This window comes from Haliotis rubra, unplaced genomic scaffold (assembly GCF_003918875.1).
Source record: "Haliotis rubra isolate DU_JTF1 unplaced genomic scaffold, ASM391887v1 Scf236, whole genome shotgun sequence".
Taxonomy (NCBI): Eukaryota; Metazoa; Mollusca; class Gastropoda; order Lepetellida; family Haliotidae; genus Haliotis; species Haliotis rubra.
In genome coordinates, this window is record NW_025766403.1 from 1,394,091 (window position 1) to 1,415,914 (window position 21,824).

The following is a 21,824-nucleotide window of genomic DNA, read 5'->3' on the forward strand; positions in this document are numbered from 1 at the left end:
TCGCCCACTGAGACATCAACAGAGAGTGCTACAACTGAATTCTCAACAGCACGCACGGAGCAGGTCACATCATCCACTGGAATGTCTACAAGCACAGTTCATACGTCCTCACTGACGAGCGAGATTTCATCCAGCATTCCGACCTCTTCCTCCAGTACAGAGATGACATCAGAATCCACACAGGAATCGACTACAAGTTCTACACTTGGGAGCTCGCCAACATCAGAAACAACTTCAACATCTCGCTCTCAAGCTCAAACAGACCTCTCCTCACCGTCATCTAGTAGCTCGAAACCAGGATCGTATGTAGAACCCAAAAGCTCTGCACCTACATCTACAGAGGAAGTGACATCGCCCACTGAGACATCAACAGAGAGTGCTACAACTGAATTCTCAACAGCAAGCACGGAGCAGGTCACATCATCCACTGGAATGTCTACAAGCACAGTTCATACGTCCTCACTGACGAGCGAGATTTCGTCCAGCATTCCGACCTCTTCCTCCAGTACAGAGATGACATCAGAATCCACACAGGAATCGACTACAAGTTCTACACTTGGGAGCTCGCCAACATCAGAAACAACTTCAACATCTCCTTCTCAAGCTCAAACAGACCTCTCCTCACCGTCATCTAGTAGCTCGAAACCAGGACCGTATGCAGAACCCAAAAGCTCTGCACCTACATCTACAGAGGAAGTGACATCGCCCACTGAGACATCAACAGAGAGTGCTACAACTGAATTCTCAACAGCAAGCACGGAGCAGGTCACATCATCCACTGGAATGTCTACAAGCACAGTTCATACGTCCTCACTGACGAGCGAGATTTCGTCCAGCATTCCGACCTCTTCCTCCAGTACAGAGATGACATCAGAATCCACACGAGGATCAACTACAAGTGCTACTGTGGAATCTTCAACAGCAAGCAGGAGCAGGCCACTACAAACACAGTTCTTACGTCCTCACTGACGAGCGAGACTTCTTCCAGCATTCCGACCTCTTCCTCCAGTACAGAGATGACATCAGAATCCACACAGGAATCGACTACAAGTTCTACACTTGGGAGCTCGCCAACATCAGAAACAACTTCAACATCTCGCTCTCAAGCTCAAACAGACCTCTCCTCACCGTCATCTAGTAGCTCGAAACCAGGACCGTATGTAGAACCCAAAAGCTCTGCACCTACATCTACAGAGAGGAAGTGACATCGCCCACTGAGACATCAACAGAGAGTGCCACAACTGAATTCTCAACAGCAAGCACGGAGCAGGTCACATCATCCACTGGAATGTCTACAAGCACAGTTCATACGTCCTCACTGACGAGCGAGATTTCGTCCAGCATTCCGACCTCTTCCTCCAGTACAGAGATGACATCAGAATCCACACAGGAATCGACTACAAGTTCTACACTTGGGAGCTCGCCAACATCAGAAACAACTTCAACATCTCGCTCTCAAGCTCAAACAGACCTCTCCTCACCGTCATCTAGTAGCTCGAAACCAGGATCGTATGCAGAACCCAAAAGCTCTGCACCTACATCTACAGAGGAAGTGACATCGCCCACTGAGACATCAACAGAGAGTGCTACAACTGAATTCTCAACAGCAAGCACGGAGCAGGTCACATCATCCACTGGAATGTCTACAAGCACAGTTCATACGTCCTCACTGACGAGCGAGATTTCGTCCAGCATTCCGACCTCTTCCTCCAGTACAGAGATGACATCAGAATCCACACGAGGATCAACTACAAGTGCTACTGTGGAATCTTCAACAGCAAGCAGGGAGCAGGCCACTACAAACACAGTTCTTACGTCCTCACTGACGAGCGAGACTTCTTCCAGCATTCCGACCTCTTCCTCCAGTACAGAGATGACATCAGAATCCACACAGGAATCGACTACAAGTTCTACACTTGGGAGCTCGCCAACATCAGAAACAACTTCAACATCTCCTTCTCAAGCTCAAACAGACCTCTCCTCACCGTCATCTAGTAGCTCGAAACCAGGATCGTATGCAGAACCCCAAAGCTCTGCACCTACATCTACAGAGGAAGTGACATCGCCCACTGAGACATCAACAAAGAGTGCTACAACTGAATTCTCAACAGCAAGCACGGAGCAGGTCACATCATCCACTGGAATGTCTACAAGCACAGTTCATACGTCCTCACTGACGAGCGAGATTTCGTCCAGCATTCCGACCTCTTCCTCCAGTACAGAGATGACATCAGAATCCACACGGGGATCAACTACAAGTGCTACTGTGAAATCTTCAACAGCAAGCACGGAGCAGGTCACGTCATCCACTGGAATGTCTAGAATATCACAGTCACCGTATAAGTCACATCCAGACTTACATTCTACACCGTCAGAACACAAGTTTCCGGAACGGCCAAGAATACGTAAGTATTACTACACCTTTCGCTATTACAACTTTTTTACTTCTGTATTTATTTATCATTAATGAACAATAAATGTGATTCAAATCGTGTCCATTTTTTCTGTAAATTGAATTAATTCCTTTGAACATGTTCAGGTTCTGATTCTTCCAGGTATGTTTCCATATGGAGAAGAAGAAGGTGATACCCATTTAAACCATGGAGATGATGTGTACAGTTCTGCAATCAACGTCCCAACTGGGTTTACCTGTGGATGTCATCGGGCCCACGACGTCTATGTACGTTCTTTGCGAATGAGCTCTTTGATGCTTTAACAATATTTCAGAGTTAGTGAGTATGTCAGTTTTACGACCCACTAGCAATATTCCAGCTATATGGCGGCGGTCTGGACATAATCGAGTCCGGACCAGACAACCCAGCGATCAACAGCATGAGCATCACTCTACCCAACTGGGAACCGATGACATGTGTGAACCAAGTCAGCGAGCCTGACCACTCGATCCCGTTAGTCGTCTCTTACGACAAGCTAGGTTACTGAAGATCAATTCCAACTCGGGTGTTCACGGGTCCAATACTTCAAAAATGTTAGATGGTATCTGTTGAAGTGCATGAAATGCATTTATATTTATCGATGTAACGTTAGGCTTTCATGTACATGTAGATATCTTAAGAACACATTTTTCGATAAGTAACCTTTTAACATGTCTGTACCGACACACTATCACATGTCCACCATGTCTCTATTTCCACAGGTATATACAGACGGGTATATCACAATGGACAAAATTCGGGTAAATTCTAACCCTGAGAAACTGCCGTATGGAGAATACAATATGGTTGCGCCATTCTGGTCCGACATTGATCTGAAAGGGACGAACTTCGCTGACATTTTCTACCACCTGTATGACAAATACTCCGTATCGAACACCTCTGCAAATGAGGCGGAAGTCTTCCTGAAGTCAGCAGTGTCAACTTTGCAGTCACATAACTCGGAGTTTGAGAACTTCACCGCTGCGACAGCACTTCTAGTCACGTGGGATCATGTGAATCCATACCCTGCGATTACAACTGCTCCTAGCCAGGTAAACGTTTGCCTTTGTATAAACTCTATTGAAGGATTTGAGTTTTAATGGAAACATACGGTGTTGAAGACTTACCATTTTCCTTATTGGTCGTTGAATGTTGAAGATATAGTTTAAAAAGAAAGCTGAATTCAGATATTAGGTATTAAAACTGTTTGAATGTCATACATCCCATCCATATTGAATCTGATAAGATGATAAACAATATTTATTTAATGATACAGAGATTTAAGTTCTGCCACCTATGGTTTCAATCTCTTCTGGATATATAAACCTGTGGCAAGCAAGACTATACCGACTATGTTTCTATGCATTTGACAATGGTGGGGTATACTTTCATTTGCTCCTCGGTCCAAACAAAAAAGGCGGTTACATAGTACAAGACTATATAGTCCACGTCAGTTCATACCATCTAAAATCAAAAGTGAAACTATAGATACACCATAATACATTCACACACACTGCCTCCACTGTTCACCACACAATGTAAATACTTTAACAAATATGCCTCGTTTCGATTTATCCCTCCACATATTAATGATTCCCTCATGTCAGAAACATCAAAAGAGATGATTCTAATAATAACATTTAATGCGAGATGCATGCGAGAACGGGTTCTTTGTATCTTTCTTGTGTCCTAATGATAAACAACTGGAAAAAATCAGAAAATATTCCAGTAATATCAATCAATCAATCAATCAGTTTATTGCATGAAGGCCAGAGGCCCATATACAAAATAAATATGCATAATATGTACAACATAAACAACATGCGACACACACGTTACATTGAATCTCTCCTCAATACAAGCGCGTGATAAATACAAAGAGCTACCTTATATTGTAATGAGGATGTTTTACAGGAAAGTATTGAAATTGAATACAGTTTTGTAGCATTAATATTTGAATGTAACCATTGTGGAAAATACATTTGCCTTAAACCATTATATAAAGGACAAAGAAATATGAAGTGTAATTCATTCTTTACAGTATTACAAAATGGACAGAAACTTTGTGATTATAAATAGATGAATATCTTATATAATGAACAATTCGTGTTTGATTTCCTCGTATCAATCCACGAGAGTTTCATTGGTGACTTTGTTCTCCTACAGAATACGACGTTCCAGCTACTGCTTGTAACCGACGGGGACGACACATACGCCATGTACATCTACGGAGACATGGGGTGGACAGTGGACGCTGGCCGGATCGCTGTGGTCGGCTGGCAGTGTGGGTCACAGGCGTACAGGAACAACCCCTTCAGCGAAACCACGTCTGTCTTCAGGATCAACGAGAAGATAGGTGAGGCTGGTGCACTAGGGATGGAGTTACCTGTATTCCCGACCTGTGAAGATCCGGTCTTCAGTCGACCCATGCGACTTAAGGGGACGGGTGGTTAGGCTCGCTGACTTAGTTGACTGCGTACATAGTTGCTCATGCTGCTGATCACTGGATTGTTTTGTCAAGACTATATCATTTATAGACCACCGCCATATAGCTGGGAGAAAGAAAGAAACCTAAATTCCCGTATAATGTTGTATTATCAATATGTTATATTACCTTAATTGTAATGATAACAAAGCAAACATTTAAGAACACGCGTACGTTTTGAAAAGAAGTAATTAAGTTAGTGTTCCAAGGAATATTTAGTCCATTTGGAACACAAAGTGTTGAGATAACTAAACCAGTGCAGAAAGTTAAGGACAACCCGATTCTTCCATACCACTATAATAAATCGGTCCTTCATATGACCATAGTTAATAGATCATGCCATGTAAGATTTGAGCTACAGTAATACGAAAAATTCGGGTGAATCTGAAATGTGTTTCTAATTCAAATAATGGCACACTGAACTGTAAAGAACTATACAAAACCATGCAAATCAGATTCAGGGTATTCATTTACTTGGTTTAATTATCTGGGTCTTAGGTTTCTCTGGCGATAATTGAATACATCAATGTCTTGAAAATGATTTAGTTTCACAGTTTCTGAAAATGAAGAAAGCCTCGAGCATCCGTTTTATCATTTTTATGAATACTTCAGAGCCTAGAATATCTGTTTTCATTGAGGTATTTTTACTCAAAATTACCCAGCAATAGATAAAATATTATACTGTTCAGGAATTTGTGGAATAGACATAATTAAATTTAACGAAATGTTTTCGATTTCAACTACGAACAAAATAAGGTTGATTTACTTTGTTTTACCTCATAGTTGATAAAGGATATATCATTACGTGATATCAAAACAGTTTTGATCCTCCAACGTTACATTTAAACCATGAATGTTTCAACCATGAATGAGAAAATGTGATTGAGACACACACACACACACACACACACACACTCTCTCTCTCTCTCTCTCTCTCTCTCTCTCTCTCTCTCTCTCACTCACACTCACACTCACTCACACGTACGTGTGTGGTATGTGTGTGTGTGTTTTATAACAGGGACATTATTCTGTTGTGAGTCAAATAATTCACGCACTTACGACTGTTGTAGGCAACATGGGGAACACCACCGGTGCATGGTACTACAAGCTGGGGCACTGCCAGCGGAAGGCGAGGAACCCCGCCCTGGAGTGCGTGAGATGGTACCGAAAGGAGGAGGCGGATCTGGGGGGCTATACAACAGGAACTTGACCAAGCCTACAGCTGCCCATGCAGCTACTCACAGCTGCAGCTGGACCGAAGGTTCTCTGTGTACAGGGATGGTTGTTTCTATGCCACCCTCCCGAGGCCAGGCTTCCACACTACGGCTACAAGGGTAAGGATCTCCGTTCCTTCTTGTCTTTAAACGGTGGATATGGGACGTAGTAACAATGTGATATTTAGCGTGTGTTTCTGGCCCAAGGGATTACCAAGATTCGTTCTTATTCATATCCACATCCTTCTTCAAGTGGCAAACAGTACTAGAATCTGTAATCTACTGAGAAAGTGTAATCCCAAATATGGTATATAACCTTCAAGTTGCATGGAGCGAAAGATGAGTTTAGGTTTACGCCACCCTCAGAAATATTCCAGCTATATGGCGGCGGTCTGTAAATAATCGAGTCTGGACCAGACAATCCAGTGATCAACAACATGAGCATCGATGTACACAGCTGGGATACGATGACATGTGTCACCCAAGTCAGTGAGCCTGACCACCCGATCCTGTTAGTCGCCTTTTACGACAAGCATGGGTTACTGAAGATCAATTCTAGCTCGGATCTGCGGTCAGCTGCATGGAAAGAATGATAATATCTCACATAATGAGACGTTTTCTCGGCAGGATACAGATGTAAACGGATGCGGATAGCTATGTAAATATGAAAGGTCAAGTGTATACTACGTTTAGTGGTTACATACATGGCGTCACAAACCGAAACATGAGTCTCATTGACCAATTCAGACGATAACCTACTTTTCAGCCGATCCGAATTTTCTCGTATGAAAGTGAAAAGAGACACTAGAAACAACTAAGGCTACACTGAATTCCACTTTCTTGTGTCATAAGAAAACGGTATTTACAAATTGATTTTAATTCTAAAGTTTTAAACAATTCTATATTTAATGTACATGTTTAGGCAGCATGTCGTTAACTAAGACGTCACAGACTGCCCCTGAAGAGGTCGTACAATGATTCACAATTCATCTGGCTCATTGGTTACACCTGTTATGTGTCCTTTGCGCTTATTAATATAAGTCAAATGTGACTGATATAATGTCAAGTCCGTACCAGACCGCCAAACGTTTCTAGCGGCAGAACCTCGTTTTGAGATTTCCACGATTTCCAGATTTCCGTTTGTCAGAGCACGCTGTACGACAGAGCACGCTGCACGACGTGTTTGCGAGGATTAGAAGGAGCGTAGTGTTGCAATATACAAGTGCTTAGATGTATCAAATAATACTGATTAATATTTATATATCCAGTTAAATGAGTTGGGCTCAAAATTCTGGACTGGTTATTGTACTAAGTTGCGCAATAGCCGGAACCCAGTCAGCAGGAAACGAGACTGTTGTGTAATCAATGTTTTGACTTGATAGGTCATCGAATTAGAATTGACTGTAGGGACTGTGGATAAACAACTGTAATGATTGTTAGTATCTTTGTTTCTGAAATACTCAAAATCAGTGTCTCACTAGGCTGTAACTAAGACGTTTGGGTAACTCTGGAAATTCAAATATCAATGAATTTAGCGAGTGGAATCTGTTTCCATTGGGGACGTGGTAGAGCTATGCGGAGTCTTTTGCCAAATTTAATGCATTTGAATTTGACCGGATATGTCCGAATTGTTACCTGTGCATATGACCGTGTATTTCAAACCCCTGTCTTATAGTAGCTTCCCTTCCATAAGGGGCAGTAACTCTAACGGACGGCTCGATTGAATGCTGCGAAAGGCACATGAAACCAGCTTGTGTTGGTAATTGTCACTTTGCGTACATGTAGGTACGCCACTGTTTTCTGAAACCGGTTTCAGTTTAGATCTGTATTGACTTGTCCCAGTCCAGTGGACACATTACTGAATTTTTAATATTATAAGTTGTTCACTGGTTTCGAGGGGGTACATCAACCCATGGGCCCCAAGGGACCAGTGAACAACGTATTTATATTACCGAATACCTCAATGGTAATTTTGAACTGTTCGAAGCATGGGAAACCGATCATAGTGTGAAGTACCAGACGACAAGACGACAAGAAAACCAAATTTAGAGTTATCTCCCTTCCATCGATTTGCATTCGCAAAACATCGGTAATTTCCGTACATCATACGTGAATCAATGGTATTCGAGATAAAAATTACTACTACGAAGTACCAAATGAGTTCGGCATTCCCAGCGGGGTACATAGAAAATGTTTTTCGCTTGTAAGCGGGGTACATTGAAAGTAATAGAAGAGCGTTAGCCAATCAGAGAACGACATCCATGTGTGAGGCAAGATAAATATTAATGTAACAGTTAATGGTTTTTAGGGATAAGAACAGTCTTTTCGATGACAGCATTTAAGAATGACATCATGTGGTAGAGATCCGGTCTAGAACCGATCTTCAGCATCAGACGTTTGTCGTAAGAGGCGACAAACGCAATCGGGATCGGGTGGTTAGGTTCGCTGACGTGGCTGACTTGTCATCATATCCTATAGATCGATGCTCATGATGTCAATCACTGGATTGTTTGGTTGACTCGATTGTTTACAGACCGCCGTCATATAGCGGTGCACAAATAACAAACGAAATACCTGATATCATTCTAAAACACATTCCTGTAATAACCTCCGGGGAACAAATGGCAGACTGGTCAAGAAGGTCACAATTCGTTAAACTTGATTCCCTTTACTGTTTATAAATCTAATCTGGATTTGTCAGCAAGAGACACTTACATACGAAGCAACCTTAAATCCACGTCGTTATATCAGTGAAATGTTGATACAAGTTAAACCCACGCAACTCATCCTACTAGCCAGAGTAACTCGGTTTACTTAAGGCAGGACTTGCTCACCCATTTCTTGGACACCCGGTGCCACCACTAAATGTATGTGGTCCATTCAAATAATTTTCACATCTATTTTTACCCTTTACACAATGCGGAATATGTTCTGAGGATAGGAGGATAGTCAAGACTGGATATTTCTTGCACTGATGTTTTACATATATGCCTCCTGTTCATATGTTGGGTTATTTAGCGATGTTGCTACAACTCTTATGGATCGCTGGAAGTTCAGTACCCGTCAGGGGGTCACTTCGTGCGGCACTCCCCCTTCCTGCAGCCCGCAGCATTCTTGCGGGAGGACGTGGAGCCACGCACCGTGTGTTGTGACTTGTCTGACCTCTGTGGCCTGTACCTCACAGAACTCCGGCCTCCAGATGACTGCCATCTTTATCAAACTCCTACACTAGGTATGACTTTTCTCTGACTTTTCATGGACCCACACCCAGACAGTATTACTCACGCGTATATTCTCTGTTTGACAACCACAATCTCATTCCCTTGTCAATTTCAGCCACTTATTCACCTTCCCCGCCGTCCGATGTGGGCAAGCTACCACATTCTAAGATGGTTGATACGCTCTGATCGTCAATTGATGAAACTGCGTAATGATAAAGATTTTAGTGTTTTGTTGTGGAGATTACATGATGTCAACAAGGCTCAAGACTCAAAATGTGATAATCTACCTCTGTTTGAAGAAGATCTAGAAAGGTTCTTGCAGCGAACTATGGCTGTGAATGAAACGCCATCACTCTAACAGTTACCCCTTTGTCCACCCACTATATCAATGTTATTCGTCAGCACACAACCCTCTCAACTCACTCTACCGCCAACTCGCACTGTCATCTTTCTTTCACTCAGTCACTCATTTCAAAAACACTCGACCACCAAACGTACCCATTCTCGTCTATCCACGTACTCACTTCAAAAACACTCGACCGCCAACCGTACCCATTCTCGACTATCCAAGTACTCACTTCAAAAACACTCGACCGCCAACCGTACCCATTCTCGACTATCCAAGTACTCACTTCAAAAACACTCGACCACCAACCGTACCCAACCTCGTCTATCCAAGTACTCACTTCAAAAACACTCGACCACCAAGCGTACCCATTCTCGACTATCCAAGTACTCACTTCAAAAACACTCGACCACCAACCGTACCCATTCTCGACTATCCAAGTACTCACTTCAAAAACACTCGACCACCAACCGTACCCATTCTCGACTATCCAAGTACTCACTTCAAAAACACTCGACCGCCAAGGGTACCCATTCTTGACTATCCAAGTACTCACTTCAAAAACACTCGACCACCAACCGTACCCATTCTCGTCTATCCAAGTACTCACTTCAAAAACACTCGACCACCAACCGTACCCATTCTCGTCTATCCAAGTACTCACTTCAAAAACACTCTACCACCAACCGTACCCATTCTCGTCTATCCAAGTACTCACTTCAAAAACACTAGACCGCCAAGCGTACCCATTCTCGACTATCCAAGTACTCACTTCAAAAACACTCGACCGCCAACCGTACCCATTCTCGACTATCCAAGTACTCACTTCAAAAACACTCGACCGCCAACCGTACCCATTCTCGTCTATCCAAGTACTCACTTCAAAAACACTCGACCGCCAACCGTACCCATTCTCGACTATCCAAGTACTCACTTCAAAAACACTCGACCACCAAGTGTACCCATTCTCGACTATCCAAGTACTCACTTGAAAAACACTCGACCACCAACCGTACCCAACCCTCGTCTATCCATGTACTCACTTCACACACTCTCGACCACCAAACTGTACCCATTCTCGTCTATCCAAGTACTCACTTCAAAACACTCGACCGCCAACCGTACCCATTCTTGACTATCCAAGTACTCACTTCAAAAACACTCGACCGCCAACCGTACCCATTCTCGTCTATCCAAGTACTCACTTCAAAAACACTCGACCACCAACCGTACCCATTCTCGACTATCCAAGTACTCACTTCAAAAACACTCGACCACCAACCGTACCCATTCTCGTCTATCCAAGTACTCACTTCAAAAACACTCGACCACCAACCGTACCCAACCTCGTCTATCCAAGTTCTCACTTCACACACACTCGACCACCAACCGTACCCATTCTCGACTATCCAAGTACTCACTTCAAAACACTTTCGACTAGCCAACCGTACTCCATTCTCGACTATCCAAGTACTCACTTCAAAACACTTGACCGCCAACCGTACTCCATTCTCGTCTATCCAAGCACTCACTTCAAAAACACTCGACCACCAACCGTACTCCATTCTCGACTATCCAAGTACTCACTTCTTAAAAACACTAGACCGGCCAACCCATGCCATTCTCGTCTATCCAAGTACTCACTTCAAAACACTTTCGACCGCTAACGGTACCCATTCTCGTCTATCCAAGTACTCACTTCACACACACTCGACCACCAACCGTACCCAACCTCGTCTATCCAAGTCCCTCACTTCAAAACACTTCTACCACAACCCGTGCCAACCTCGTCTATCCAAGTCCTCACTTCACACACACTCGACCATAAAGCAACTGTATTCCATCCTCGTCTATCCAAGTCCTCACTTCACACACACTCGACCACCAACCGTTACTCCAACCTCGTCTATCCAAGTCCTCACTTCACACACACTCTCTACCACCAACCGTACCCATCCTCGTCTATCCAAGTCCTCACTTCACACACACTCGACCACCAACCGTGTGCCCACCTCGTCTATCCAAGTCCTCACTTCACACACACTCGACCGCCAACCGTACCCACCCTCGTCTATCCAAGTCCTCACTTCACACACACTCTACCACCAACCGTACCCAACCTCCTCTATCCAAGTACTCACTTCAAAAACACTCGGCCACCAACCGTACCCATTCTCGACTATCCAAGTACACACTTCAAAAACACTCGACCACCAACCGTACCAATTCGTCTATCCAAGTAGTCACTTCACACACACTCGACCACCAACTGTACCCATTCTCGTCTATCCACGTACTCACTTCAAAAACACTCGACCGCCAACCGTACCCATTCTTGACTATCCAAGTACTCACTTCAAAAACACTCGACTGCCAACCATACCCATTCTCGTCTATCCAAGTACTCACTTCAAAAACACTCGACCATCAACCGTATTCCATTCTCGACTATCCAAGTACTCACTTCAAAACACTCTACCACCAACCGTTACCCATTCTCGTCTATCCAAGTACTCATTTCAAAAACACTCGACCACCAACTGTACCCAACCTCGTCTATCCAAGTTCTCACTTCACACACTCTACCACCAACCGTACCTATCCTCGACTATCCAAGTACTCACTTCAAAACCTTTCGACTCACCAACCGTAATTCCATTCTCGACTATCCAAGTACTCACTTCAAAAAACACTTTCGACCGTAACCGTACCCATTCCCAACTATCCAAGTACTCACTTCAAAAACACTCTACCGCCAACCGTACCCATTCTCGTCTATCCAAGCACTCACTTCAAAAACACTCGACCACCAACCGTACCCATTCTCGACCATCCAAGTACTCACTTCAAAAACACTCGACCACCAACCGTACCAATTGTCTATCCAAGTACTCACTTCACACACACACTTTCACCACCAACCGTAATTTCCATTCTCGACTATCCAAGTACTCACTTCAAAAACACTCGACTGCCAAGGGTACCCATTCTTGACTATCCACGTACTCACTTCAAAAACACTCGACTGCCAACCGTACCCATTCTCGTCTATCCAAGTACTCACTTCAAAAACACTCGACCACCAACCGTGCCCATCATCGACTATCCAAGTACTCACTTCAAAAACACTCTACCGCCAACCGTACCCATTCTCGACTATCCAAGAACTCACTTCAAAAACACTAGACCGCTAAGCGTTCCCATTCTCGACTATCCAAGTACTCACTTCAAAAACACTCGACCGCCAACCGTACCCATTCTCGACTATCCAAGCACTCACTTCAAAAACACTCGATGGCCAACCGTACCCATTCTCGACTATCCAAGTACTCACTTCAAAAACACTCGACCGCCAACCGTACCCATTCTCGACTATCCAAGTACTCACTTCAAAAACACTCGACCACCAAGTGTACCCATTCTCGACTATCCAAGTACTCACTTGAAAAACACTCGACCGCCAACCGTACCAATTCGTCTATCCATGTACTCACTTCACACACACTCGACCACAAACTGTACCCATTCTCGACTATCCACGTACTCACTTCAAAAACACTTCGACCGCCAACCGTACCCATTCTTGACTATCCAAGTACTCACTTCAAAACACTTTCGACTGCCAACCGTGATCCATTCTCGCTTCTATCCAAGTACTCTCACTTCAAAACACTCGACCACCAACCGTATTCCATTCTCGACTATCCAAGTACTCACTTCAAAACACTTCGACCACCAACCGTACTCTATTCTCGTCTATCCAAGTACTCTCATTTCAAAACACTCGACCTACCAACCATACCTTAACCTCGTCTATCCAAGTTCTCACTTTCACACACTCGACCACCAACCGTACCCATTCTCGACTATCCAAGTACTCATTTCAAAACACTTCGACCGCCAACCGTATCTCCATTCTCGACTATCCAAGTACTCACTTCAAAAACACACTTGACTGCCAACTGTACCCATTCTCGCTCTATCCAAGCACTCACTTCAAAAACACTCGACCACCAACCGTACCCATTCTCGACTATCCAAGTACTCACTTCAAAAACACTAGACCGCCAACCGTACCCATTCTCGTCTATCCAAGTACTCACTTCAAAAACACTCGACCGCCAACGGTACCCATTCTCGTCTATCCAAGTACTCACTTCACACACACTTCGACCACCAACCGTATTCCAACCTCGTCTATCCAAGTCCTCACTTCAAAACACTCTACCACAACCGTACTTCTTAACCTCGCTCTATCCAAGTCCTCACTTCACACACACTCGACCGCCAACCGTACCCATCCTCGTCTATCCAAGTCCTCACTTCACACACACTCGACCACCAACTGTACCTAACCTCGTCTATCCAAGTCCTCACTTCACACACACTCTACCACCAACCGTACTCCATCCTCGTCTATCCAAGTCCTCACTTCACACACACTCGACCACCAACCGTGCCCACCTCGTCTATCCAAGTCCTCACTTCACACACACCTCGACCGCCAACTGTACTCCACCCTCGTCTATCCAAGTCCTCACTTCACAAACACACTCTACCACCAACTGTACCCAACTTCTCTCTATCCAAGTACTCACTTCAAAACACTCGACCACCAACCGCACTCCATTTCGACTATCCAAGTACTCACTTCAAAAACACCTGACCACCAACCGTACCTACCTCGTCTATCCAAGTAGTCACTTCACACACACTCGACCACCAACTGTACCCATTCTCGCTCTATCCCGCATTACTCACTTCAAAAACACTGACCGCCAACCGTACCCATTCTTGACTATCCAAGTACTCACTTCAAAACACTCGACTGCCAACCATACCCATTCTCGTCTATCCAAGTACTCACTTCAAAAAACACTCGACCACCAACCGTACCTTATTCTCGACTATCCAAGTACTCACTTCAAAAACACTCTACCACCAACTGTACCCATTCTCGTCTATCCAAGTACTCATTTCAAAACACTCGACCACCAACCGTACCCAACCTCGTCTATCCAAGTTCTCACTTCATACACACTTCTACCACCAACCCATGCTATCCTCGACTATCCAAGTACTCACTTCAAAAACACTTTCGACCACCAACCGTATTCCCATTCTCGACTATCCAAGTACTTACTTCAAAAAACTCTCGACCGCCAACCGTATCCATTCCCAACTATCCAAGTACTCACTTCAAAACACCTCTACCGCCAACCGTATATCCCATTCTCGTCTATCCAAGCACTCACTTCAAAAACACCTCGACCACCAACCGTACTGCCATTCTCGACTCATCCAAGTACTCACTTCAAAACACTAGACCGCCAACCGTACCCATTCTCGCCTATCCAAGTACTCACTTCAAAAAATACTCTGCCCGCCAACGGTACCCATTCTCGAATCTATCCAAGTAATTTCACTTCACACACACTCGACCACCAACCGTACCCAACCTCGTCTATCCAAGTCCTCACTTCACACACATTCGACCGCCAACCGTACCCAACCTCGTCTATCCAAGTCCTCACTTCACACACACTCGACCACCAACCGTACCCATTCCCAACTATCCAAGTACTCACTTCAAAAACACTCTACCGCCAACCGTACCCATTCTCGTCTATCCAAGCACTCACTTCAAAAACACTCGACCACCAACCGTACCCATTCTCGACTATCCAAGTACTCACTTCAAAAACACTCGACCACCAACCGTACCAATTCGTCTATCCAAGTACTCACTTCACACACACTCGACCACCAACCGTACCCATTCTCGACTATCCAAGTACTCACTTCAAAAACACTCGACTGCCAAGGGTACCCATTCTTGACTATCCACGTACTCACTTCAAAAACACTCGACTGCCAACCGTACCCATTCTCGTCTATCCAAGTAATCACTTCAAAAACACTCGACCACCAACCGTGCCCATCATCGACTATCCAAGTACTCACTTCAAAAACACTCTACCGCCAACCGTACCCATTCTCGACTATCCAAGAACTCACTTCAAAAACACTAGACCGCTAAGCGTTCCCATTCTCGACTATCCAAGTACTCACTTCAAAAACACTCGACCGCCAACCGTATCTCCATTCTCACTATCCAAGCACTCACTTCAAAAACGCTCGACCGCCAACCGTATTCCATTCTCGACTATCCAAGTTGCTTACTTCAAAACTTCTCGACCGCCAACCGTACCCATTCTCGACTATCCAAGTACTCACTTCAAAAACACTCGACCACCAAGTGTACCCATTCTCGACTATCCAAGTACTCACTTGAAAAACACTCGACCGCCAACCGTACCAATTCGTCTATCCATGTACTCACTTCACACACACTCGACCACAAACTGTACCCATTCTCGTCTATCCACGTACTCACTTCAAAAACACTCGACCGCCAACCGTACCCATTCTTGACTATCCAAGTACTCACTTCAAAAACACTCGACTGCCAACCGTATCCATTCTCGTCTATCCAAGTACTCACTTCAAAAACACTCGACCACCAACCGTACCCATTCTCGACTATCCAAGTACTCACTTCAAAAACACTCGACCACCAACCGTACCCATTCTCGTCTATCCAAGTACTCATTTCAAAAACACTCGACCACCAACCATACCCAACCTCGTCTATCCAAGTTCTCACTTCACACACACTCGACCACCAACCGTACCCATTCTCGACTATCCAAGTACTCATTTCAAAAACACTCGACCGCCAACCGTACCCATTCTCGACTATCCAAGTACTCACTTCAAAAACACTTGACCGCCAACCGTACCCATTCTCGTCTATCCAAGCACTCACTTCAAAAACACTCGACCACCAACCGTACCTATTCTCGACTATCCAAGTACTCACTTCAAAACACTAGACCGCCAACCGTTCCTATTCTCGTCTATCCAAGTACTCACTTCAAAAACCTTTCGACCGTAACGGTACCCATTCTCGTCTATCAAGTACTCACTTCACACACACTCGACCACCAACTGCATTCCAACCTCGTCTATCCAAGTCCTCACTTCAAAAAAACACTCTACCACAACCGTATCCAACCTCGTCTATCCAAGTCCTCACTTCACACACACTCGACCGCCAACCGTACCCATCCTCGTCTATCCAAGTCCTCACTTCACACACACACTTCACCACCAACCGTACCCAACCTCGTCTATCCAAGTCCTCACTTCACACACACTCACCACCACCAACCGTATCCATCCTCGTCTATCCAAGTCCTCACTTCACACACACTCGACCACCAACCGTGCCCACCCTCGTCTATCCAAGTCCTCACTTCACACACACTCGACCGCCAACCGTACCCACCCTCGTCTATCCAAGTCCTCACTTCACACACACTCTACCACCAACCGTACCCAACCTCCTCTATCCAAGTACTCACTTCAAAAACACTCGACCACCAACCGTACCCATTCTCGACTATCCAAGTACTCACTTCAAAAACACTCGACCACCAACCGTACCAATTCGTCTATCCAAGTAGTCACTTCACACACACTCGACCACCAACTGTACCCATTCTCGTCTATCCACGTACTCACTTCAAAAACACTCGACCGCCAACCGTACCCATTCTTGACTATCCAAGTACTCACTTCAAAAACACTCGACTGCCAACCATACCCATTCTCGTCTATCCAAGTACTCACTTCAAAAACACTCTACCACCAACCGTACCCATTCTCGACTATCCAAGTACTCACTTCAAAAACACTCTACCACCAACCGTACCCATTCTCGTCTATCCAAGTACTCATTTCAAAAACACTCGACCACCAACCGTACCCAACCTCGTCTATCCAAGTTCTCACTTCATACACACATCTACCACCAACCGTACCCATCCTCGACTATCCAAGTACTCACTTCAAAAACACTCGACCACCAACCGTACCCATTCTCGACTATCCAAGTACTCACTTCAAAAACACTCGACCGCCAACCGTACCCATTCCCAACTATCCAAGTACTCACTTCAAAAACACTCTACCGCCAACCGTACCCATTCTCGTCTATCCAAGCACTCACTTCAAAAACACTCGACCACCAACCGTACCCATTCTCGACTATCCAAGTACTCACTTCAAAAACACTAGACCGCCAACCGTACCCATTCTCGTCTATCCAAGTACTCACTTCAAAAACACTCGACCGCCAACGGTACCCATTCTCGTCTATCCAAGTACTCACTTCACACACACTCGACCACCAACCGTACCCAACCTCGTCTATCCAAGTCCTCACTTCAAAACACTCGACCGCCAACCGTACCCAACCTCGTCTATCCAAGTCCTCACTTCACACACACTCTACCACCAACCGTACATTCCAACCTCGTCTATCCAAGTCCTCACTTCACACACACTCTACCACCAACCGTACCCATCCTCGTCTATCCAAGTCCTCACTTCACACACACTCGACCACCAACCGTGCCCACCCTCGTCTATCCAAGTCCTCACTTCACACACACTTCGACCACCAACCGCACTCCACCCTCGTCTATCCAAGTCCTCACTTCACACACACTCTACCACCAACCGTACCCAACCTCGTCTATCCAAGTACTCACTTCACACACACTGACCGACCAACCGTACCCATTCTCGTCTATCCACGTACTCACTTCAAAACACTCTGACCGCCAAGCGTACCCATTCTCGACTATCGACCGTACTCACTTCAAAAACACTCGACCGCCAACCGTACCCATTCTCGTCTATCCAAGTACTCACTTCAAAAACACTCGACCGCCAACCGTACCCAACCTCGTCTATCCAAGTCCTCACTTCACACACACTCGACCACCAACCGTACCCAACCTCGTCTATCCAAGTCCTCACTTCACACACACTCTACCACCAACCGTACCCATCCTCGTCTATCCAAGTCCTCACTTCACACACACTCGACCACCAACCGTACCCACCCTCGTCTATCCAAGTCCTCACTTCACACACACTCGACCACCAACCGTACCCAACCTCGTCTATCCAAGTCCTCACTTCACACACACTCTACCACCAACCGTACCCAACCTCGTCTATCCAAGTACTCACTTCACACACACTCGACCGCCAACCGTACCCATTCTCGTCTATCCACGTACTCACTTCAAAAACACTCGACCGCCAACCGTACCCATTCTCGTCTATCGACCGTACTCACTTCAAAAACATTCGACCGCCAACCGTACCCATTCTCGTCTATCCAAGTACTCACTTCAAAAACACTCGACCACCAACCGTACCCATTCTCGACTATCCAAGTAATCACTTCACACACACTCGACCACCTTCTGTACCCAACCTCGTCTATCCACTACCACCGTGTTACAGCCACGTACTACGGCGACCCCCACCTGCAGACCATGGACGGATTGAACTACACATTCAATGGATTGGGCGAGTACGTTCTCTTCCAAGTAGAGGATCAGCACAAGCACCTCGTGTTCGAGATCCAGGCCCGGACTGCATCTGTGTCCACCTCCACCAACAACAACGCCACAATATTCACTGCAGTCGTCGTGCAGGACTACTTGGCAAGATCTTCTATTCAAGCCGAGCTTTCTCAGGACAAGAAAGGTAGCAGTACACTACAAATTCCACTCAAATATTTTCACCCAATTATTTATCACGTTTGACTCTCTACAGGCTTTTCATAAGGTTAAACAGTGACCTTATGTGCTTAATATCCTCAGTAGTCATTAGTTTATCCAAGGGCGGTGGGGTAGCCTAGTGGTTAAAGCATTCGCTCGTAGCACCGACGACCCGGGGTCGATTCCTCACATGGGTACAATGTGTGAAGCATTTCTGGTATCTGATATTGCTGGAATATTGCTAAAGGCGGCGTAAAACCATACTCACTCAGTCACACATTTGTTTATTCTTCTGTATGACTTCACTTTCAGATCTGCTTTTTTACAACAATGGTAATGATATCAGCGCTGACATTAAAGGAAATTTCATGAGTATAACAAACTCCTCATCCATTTGGACAGATGGTCTCGTCATCATCGCCACGTTACCTTCAGGTAATTATGAAGTAAACAACTCTTAAATGAGTCACTTACAAGTTTTCCTGTTTAGTAGCGTTTATGAATAGACCTCTATATTAGGTGAAACAGCGATATCATTCTTGATTCATTGACATTGTCTGAATGCGCTGGAATACAGACTCAGAAGTATCCAAGCCAACCAACTTGACTTTGTCCTTTTGATAAATTTAGTGAAACAATTCATATAATCGAATGTTTAGTCCCTTTGACACCGATGTGACTGGCAAAATTTAGAAAAACGTGACAATGTGTGGACCTCGACTACAAAATGTCTAAAGTACGAAGTAATACTTCCCATTCCTCTCGGTGCCTCATGTTTGGTACCTCCCAGTAGCGAGACTGGTTCTTGGTGTGCTGCAGGAACACGACCCTTCTGACACTCTTGCTAATGCAGAAGGCTGCAGAGAAGTCACGTTCGTTGTCTGGGCTGCGTCGTTAGGGTTGTTTGCTTTGTTTGTTGTTTAACGCCGCACTCAGCAATATTCCAGTCTGTATATAATCGAGTCTGGACCAGACAATCCAGTGATCAACAGCATGAGCATCGATCTACGCAATGGGATGGGATGACATGTGTCAACCGAGTCAGCGAGCCTGACCACCCGATCCCATTAGTCGCCTCTTAGTACAAGCATGGGTTACTGAAGATCAATTCTAACCCTGATCTTCAAGGGTCGTGTTGTTTGGGAGGGGAAAAGACCCTGTGCTGATGATGAACTTAACCTGCCTTACTGTCCCAGGATCACTCTTGTTTAATATATGCTATTAAAGTGACAACAATCACATGATAAATATTTCTATAATTTATTTTAATTTAGTAAATTCTCCTTCAACGCCAATGTAATGAGCATCAACTAATCAGAGTATACTATCTAGTAGAGTATACTATCTAGTAGGGTAGAAGTTGGATAAGGTGTTCGTTAGTCATAGTTTTTATAGTAGTATGTGGTGCGTTTACATGATTCATCATTCCAGAGCAGTGTAAGTAACTGGTATAAGGACTTAATAGGTATAGCATACAAACCGTTTATGTCCCGTTTACTTTGTAGCCAAGGTTTCTCTAACTGCACCGCTATGTGCCACTAATTTCGGGATTTAAAAACACATTTTCTCTAAATGATGAAACTATTCAATATCAGTTGTAAGAAATGGTAGATTCACTAGGTCAAGTGATGATCTCAAGAGAGATAATTGTATCGGGGTATCTCCTGTTTGTCGACGTGCGAAGCTAGAGTGTGTTCTGCAGGAAGGTAATGCTATCACTGTGGCTGGTCAGATGTAGTCAATGGGTGAACCACTGGACTGGAAGACTGAAAGAAACACAATGGCTAACTGACATCTGCTTGTTCCAGGTGTAAGTGTCAACATCACTCACAACGTACAGATGCTAGACGTTGCCCTCACCGTGCCCTCTGATTGGCGGAATAACTCGGATTTTACGATCAGTGGACTGCTGGGAAATTTCAATGGCGACTTGACCGATGACTTTACTCTACCAAATGGCACTACTCTGAGCCATACGATGCACGATGAAGCCATATTTCATAAGTTTGGAGAAAAATGTAAGTGAATATATTACTTACGGTGACAAATGTTTCTGATTGGTTTTTTCAGAAAGCCTTTAAATCTCACCCATAGTTAGCTGTATTGGATCTAGTACGAGAATTATCTACCCTTAATGTGCATGCTCTAAGCGATAGATTATGAGGCTAAATATTACTTTCGGTGTATACACATTCGAGTCGCTTACAACAAAGGCCAATTAGCAGTGTTCGAGCATTATTATCGTTCTACTGACTTTCTACATGCCATTATCTTTTCTTGAATGTTAAGGTTTGGTTAAGCAGCAACGAACGTATTGGCCCAAACAGGTTTTGAAGTTAATGCAAAGTGTATGTGCACTGTATGCACCTGTGTCACGCAGGAATATATCATCTGATAATAATTGAAGACACAATTACAATCACACTGTCATCCTGTACAGTCACAGTCACCACATACAACCACACAGTCACACTATACAATA

The 21,824-nt window shown here is 44.7% G+C and overlaps 1 protein-coding gene across 1 annotated transcript in view; it reads left to right on the plus strand.

Moving 5' to 3' along the window:
- The first annotated feature begins 3,235 nt into the window (after positions 1–3,235).
- The window catches only part of LOC124278393 (mucin-like protein), a 34,518-nt gene continuing 15,929 nt past the window's right edge, over positions 3,236–21,824 (plus strand). Inside the window, exons 1-7 of the mRNA XM_046714109.1 lie at positions 3,236–3,484; positions 4,599–4,788; positions 6,076–6,251; positions 9,150–9,363; positions 19,083–19,328; positions 19,655–19,777; positions 21,151–21,360. Of these exons, the coding sequence (XP_046570065.1) occupies positions 3,236–3,484; positions 4,599–4,788; positions 6,076–6,251; positions 9,150–9,363; positions 19,083–19,328; positions 19,655–19,777; positions 21,151–21,360 (1,408 nt within the window). The remainder of the gene's footprint in view (positions 3,485–4,598; positions 4,789–6,075; positions 6,252–9,149; positions 9,364–19,082; positions 19,329–19,654; positions 19,778–21,150; positions 21,361–21,824) is intronic.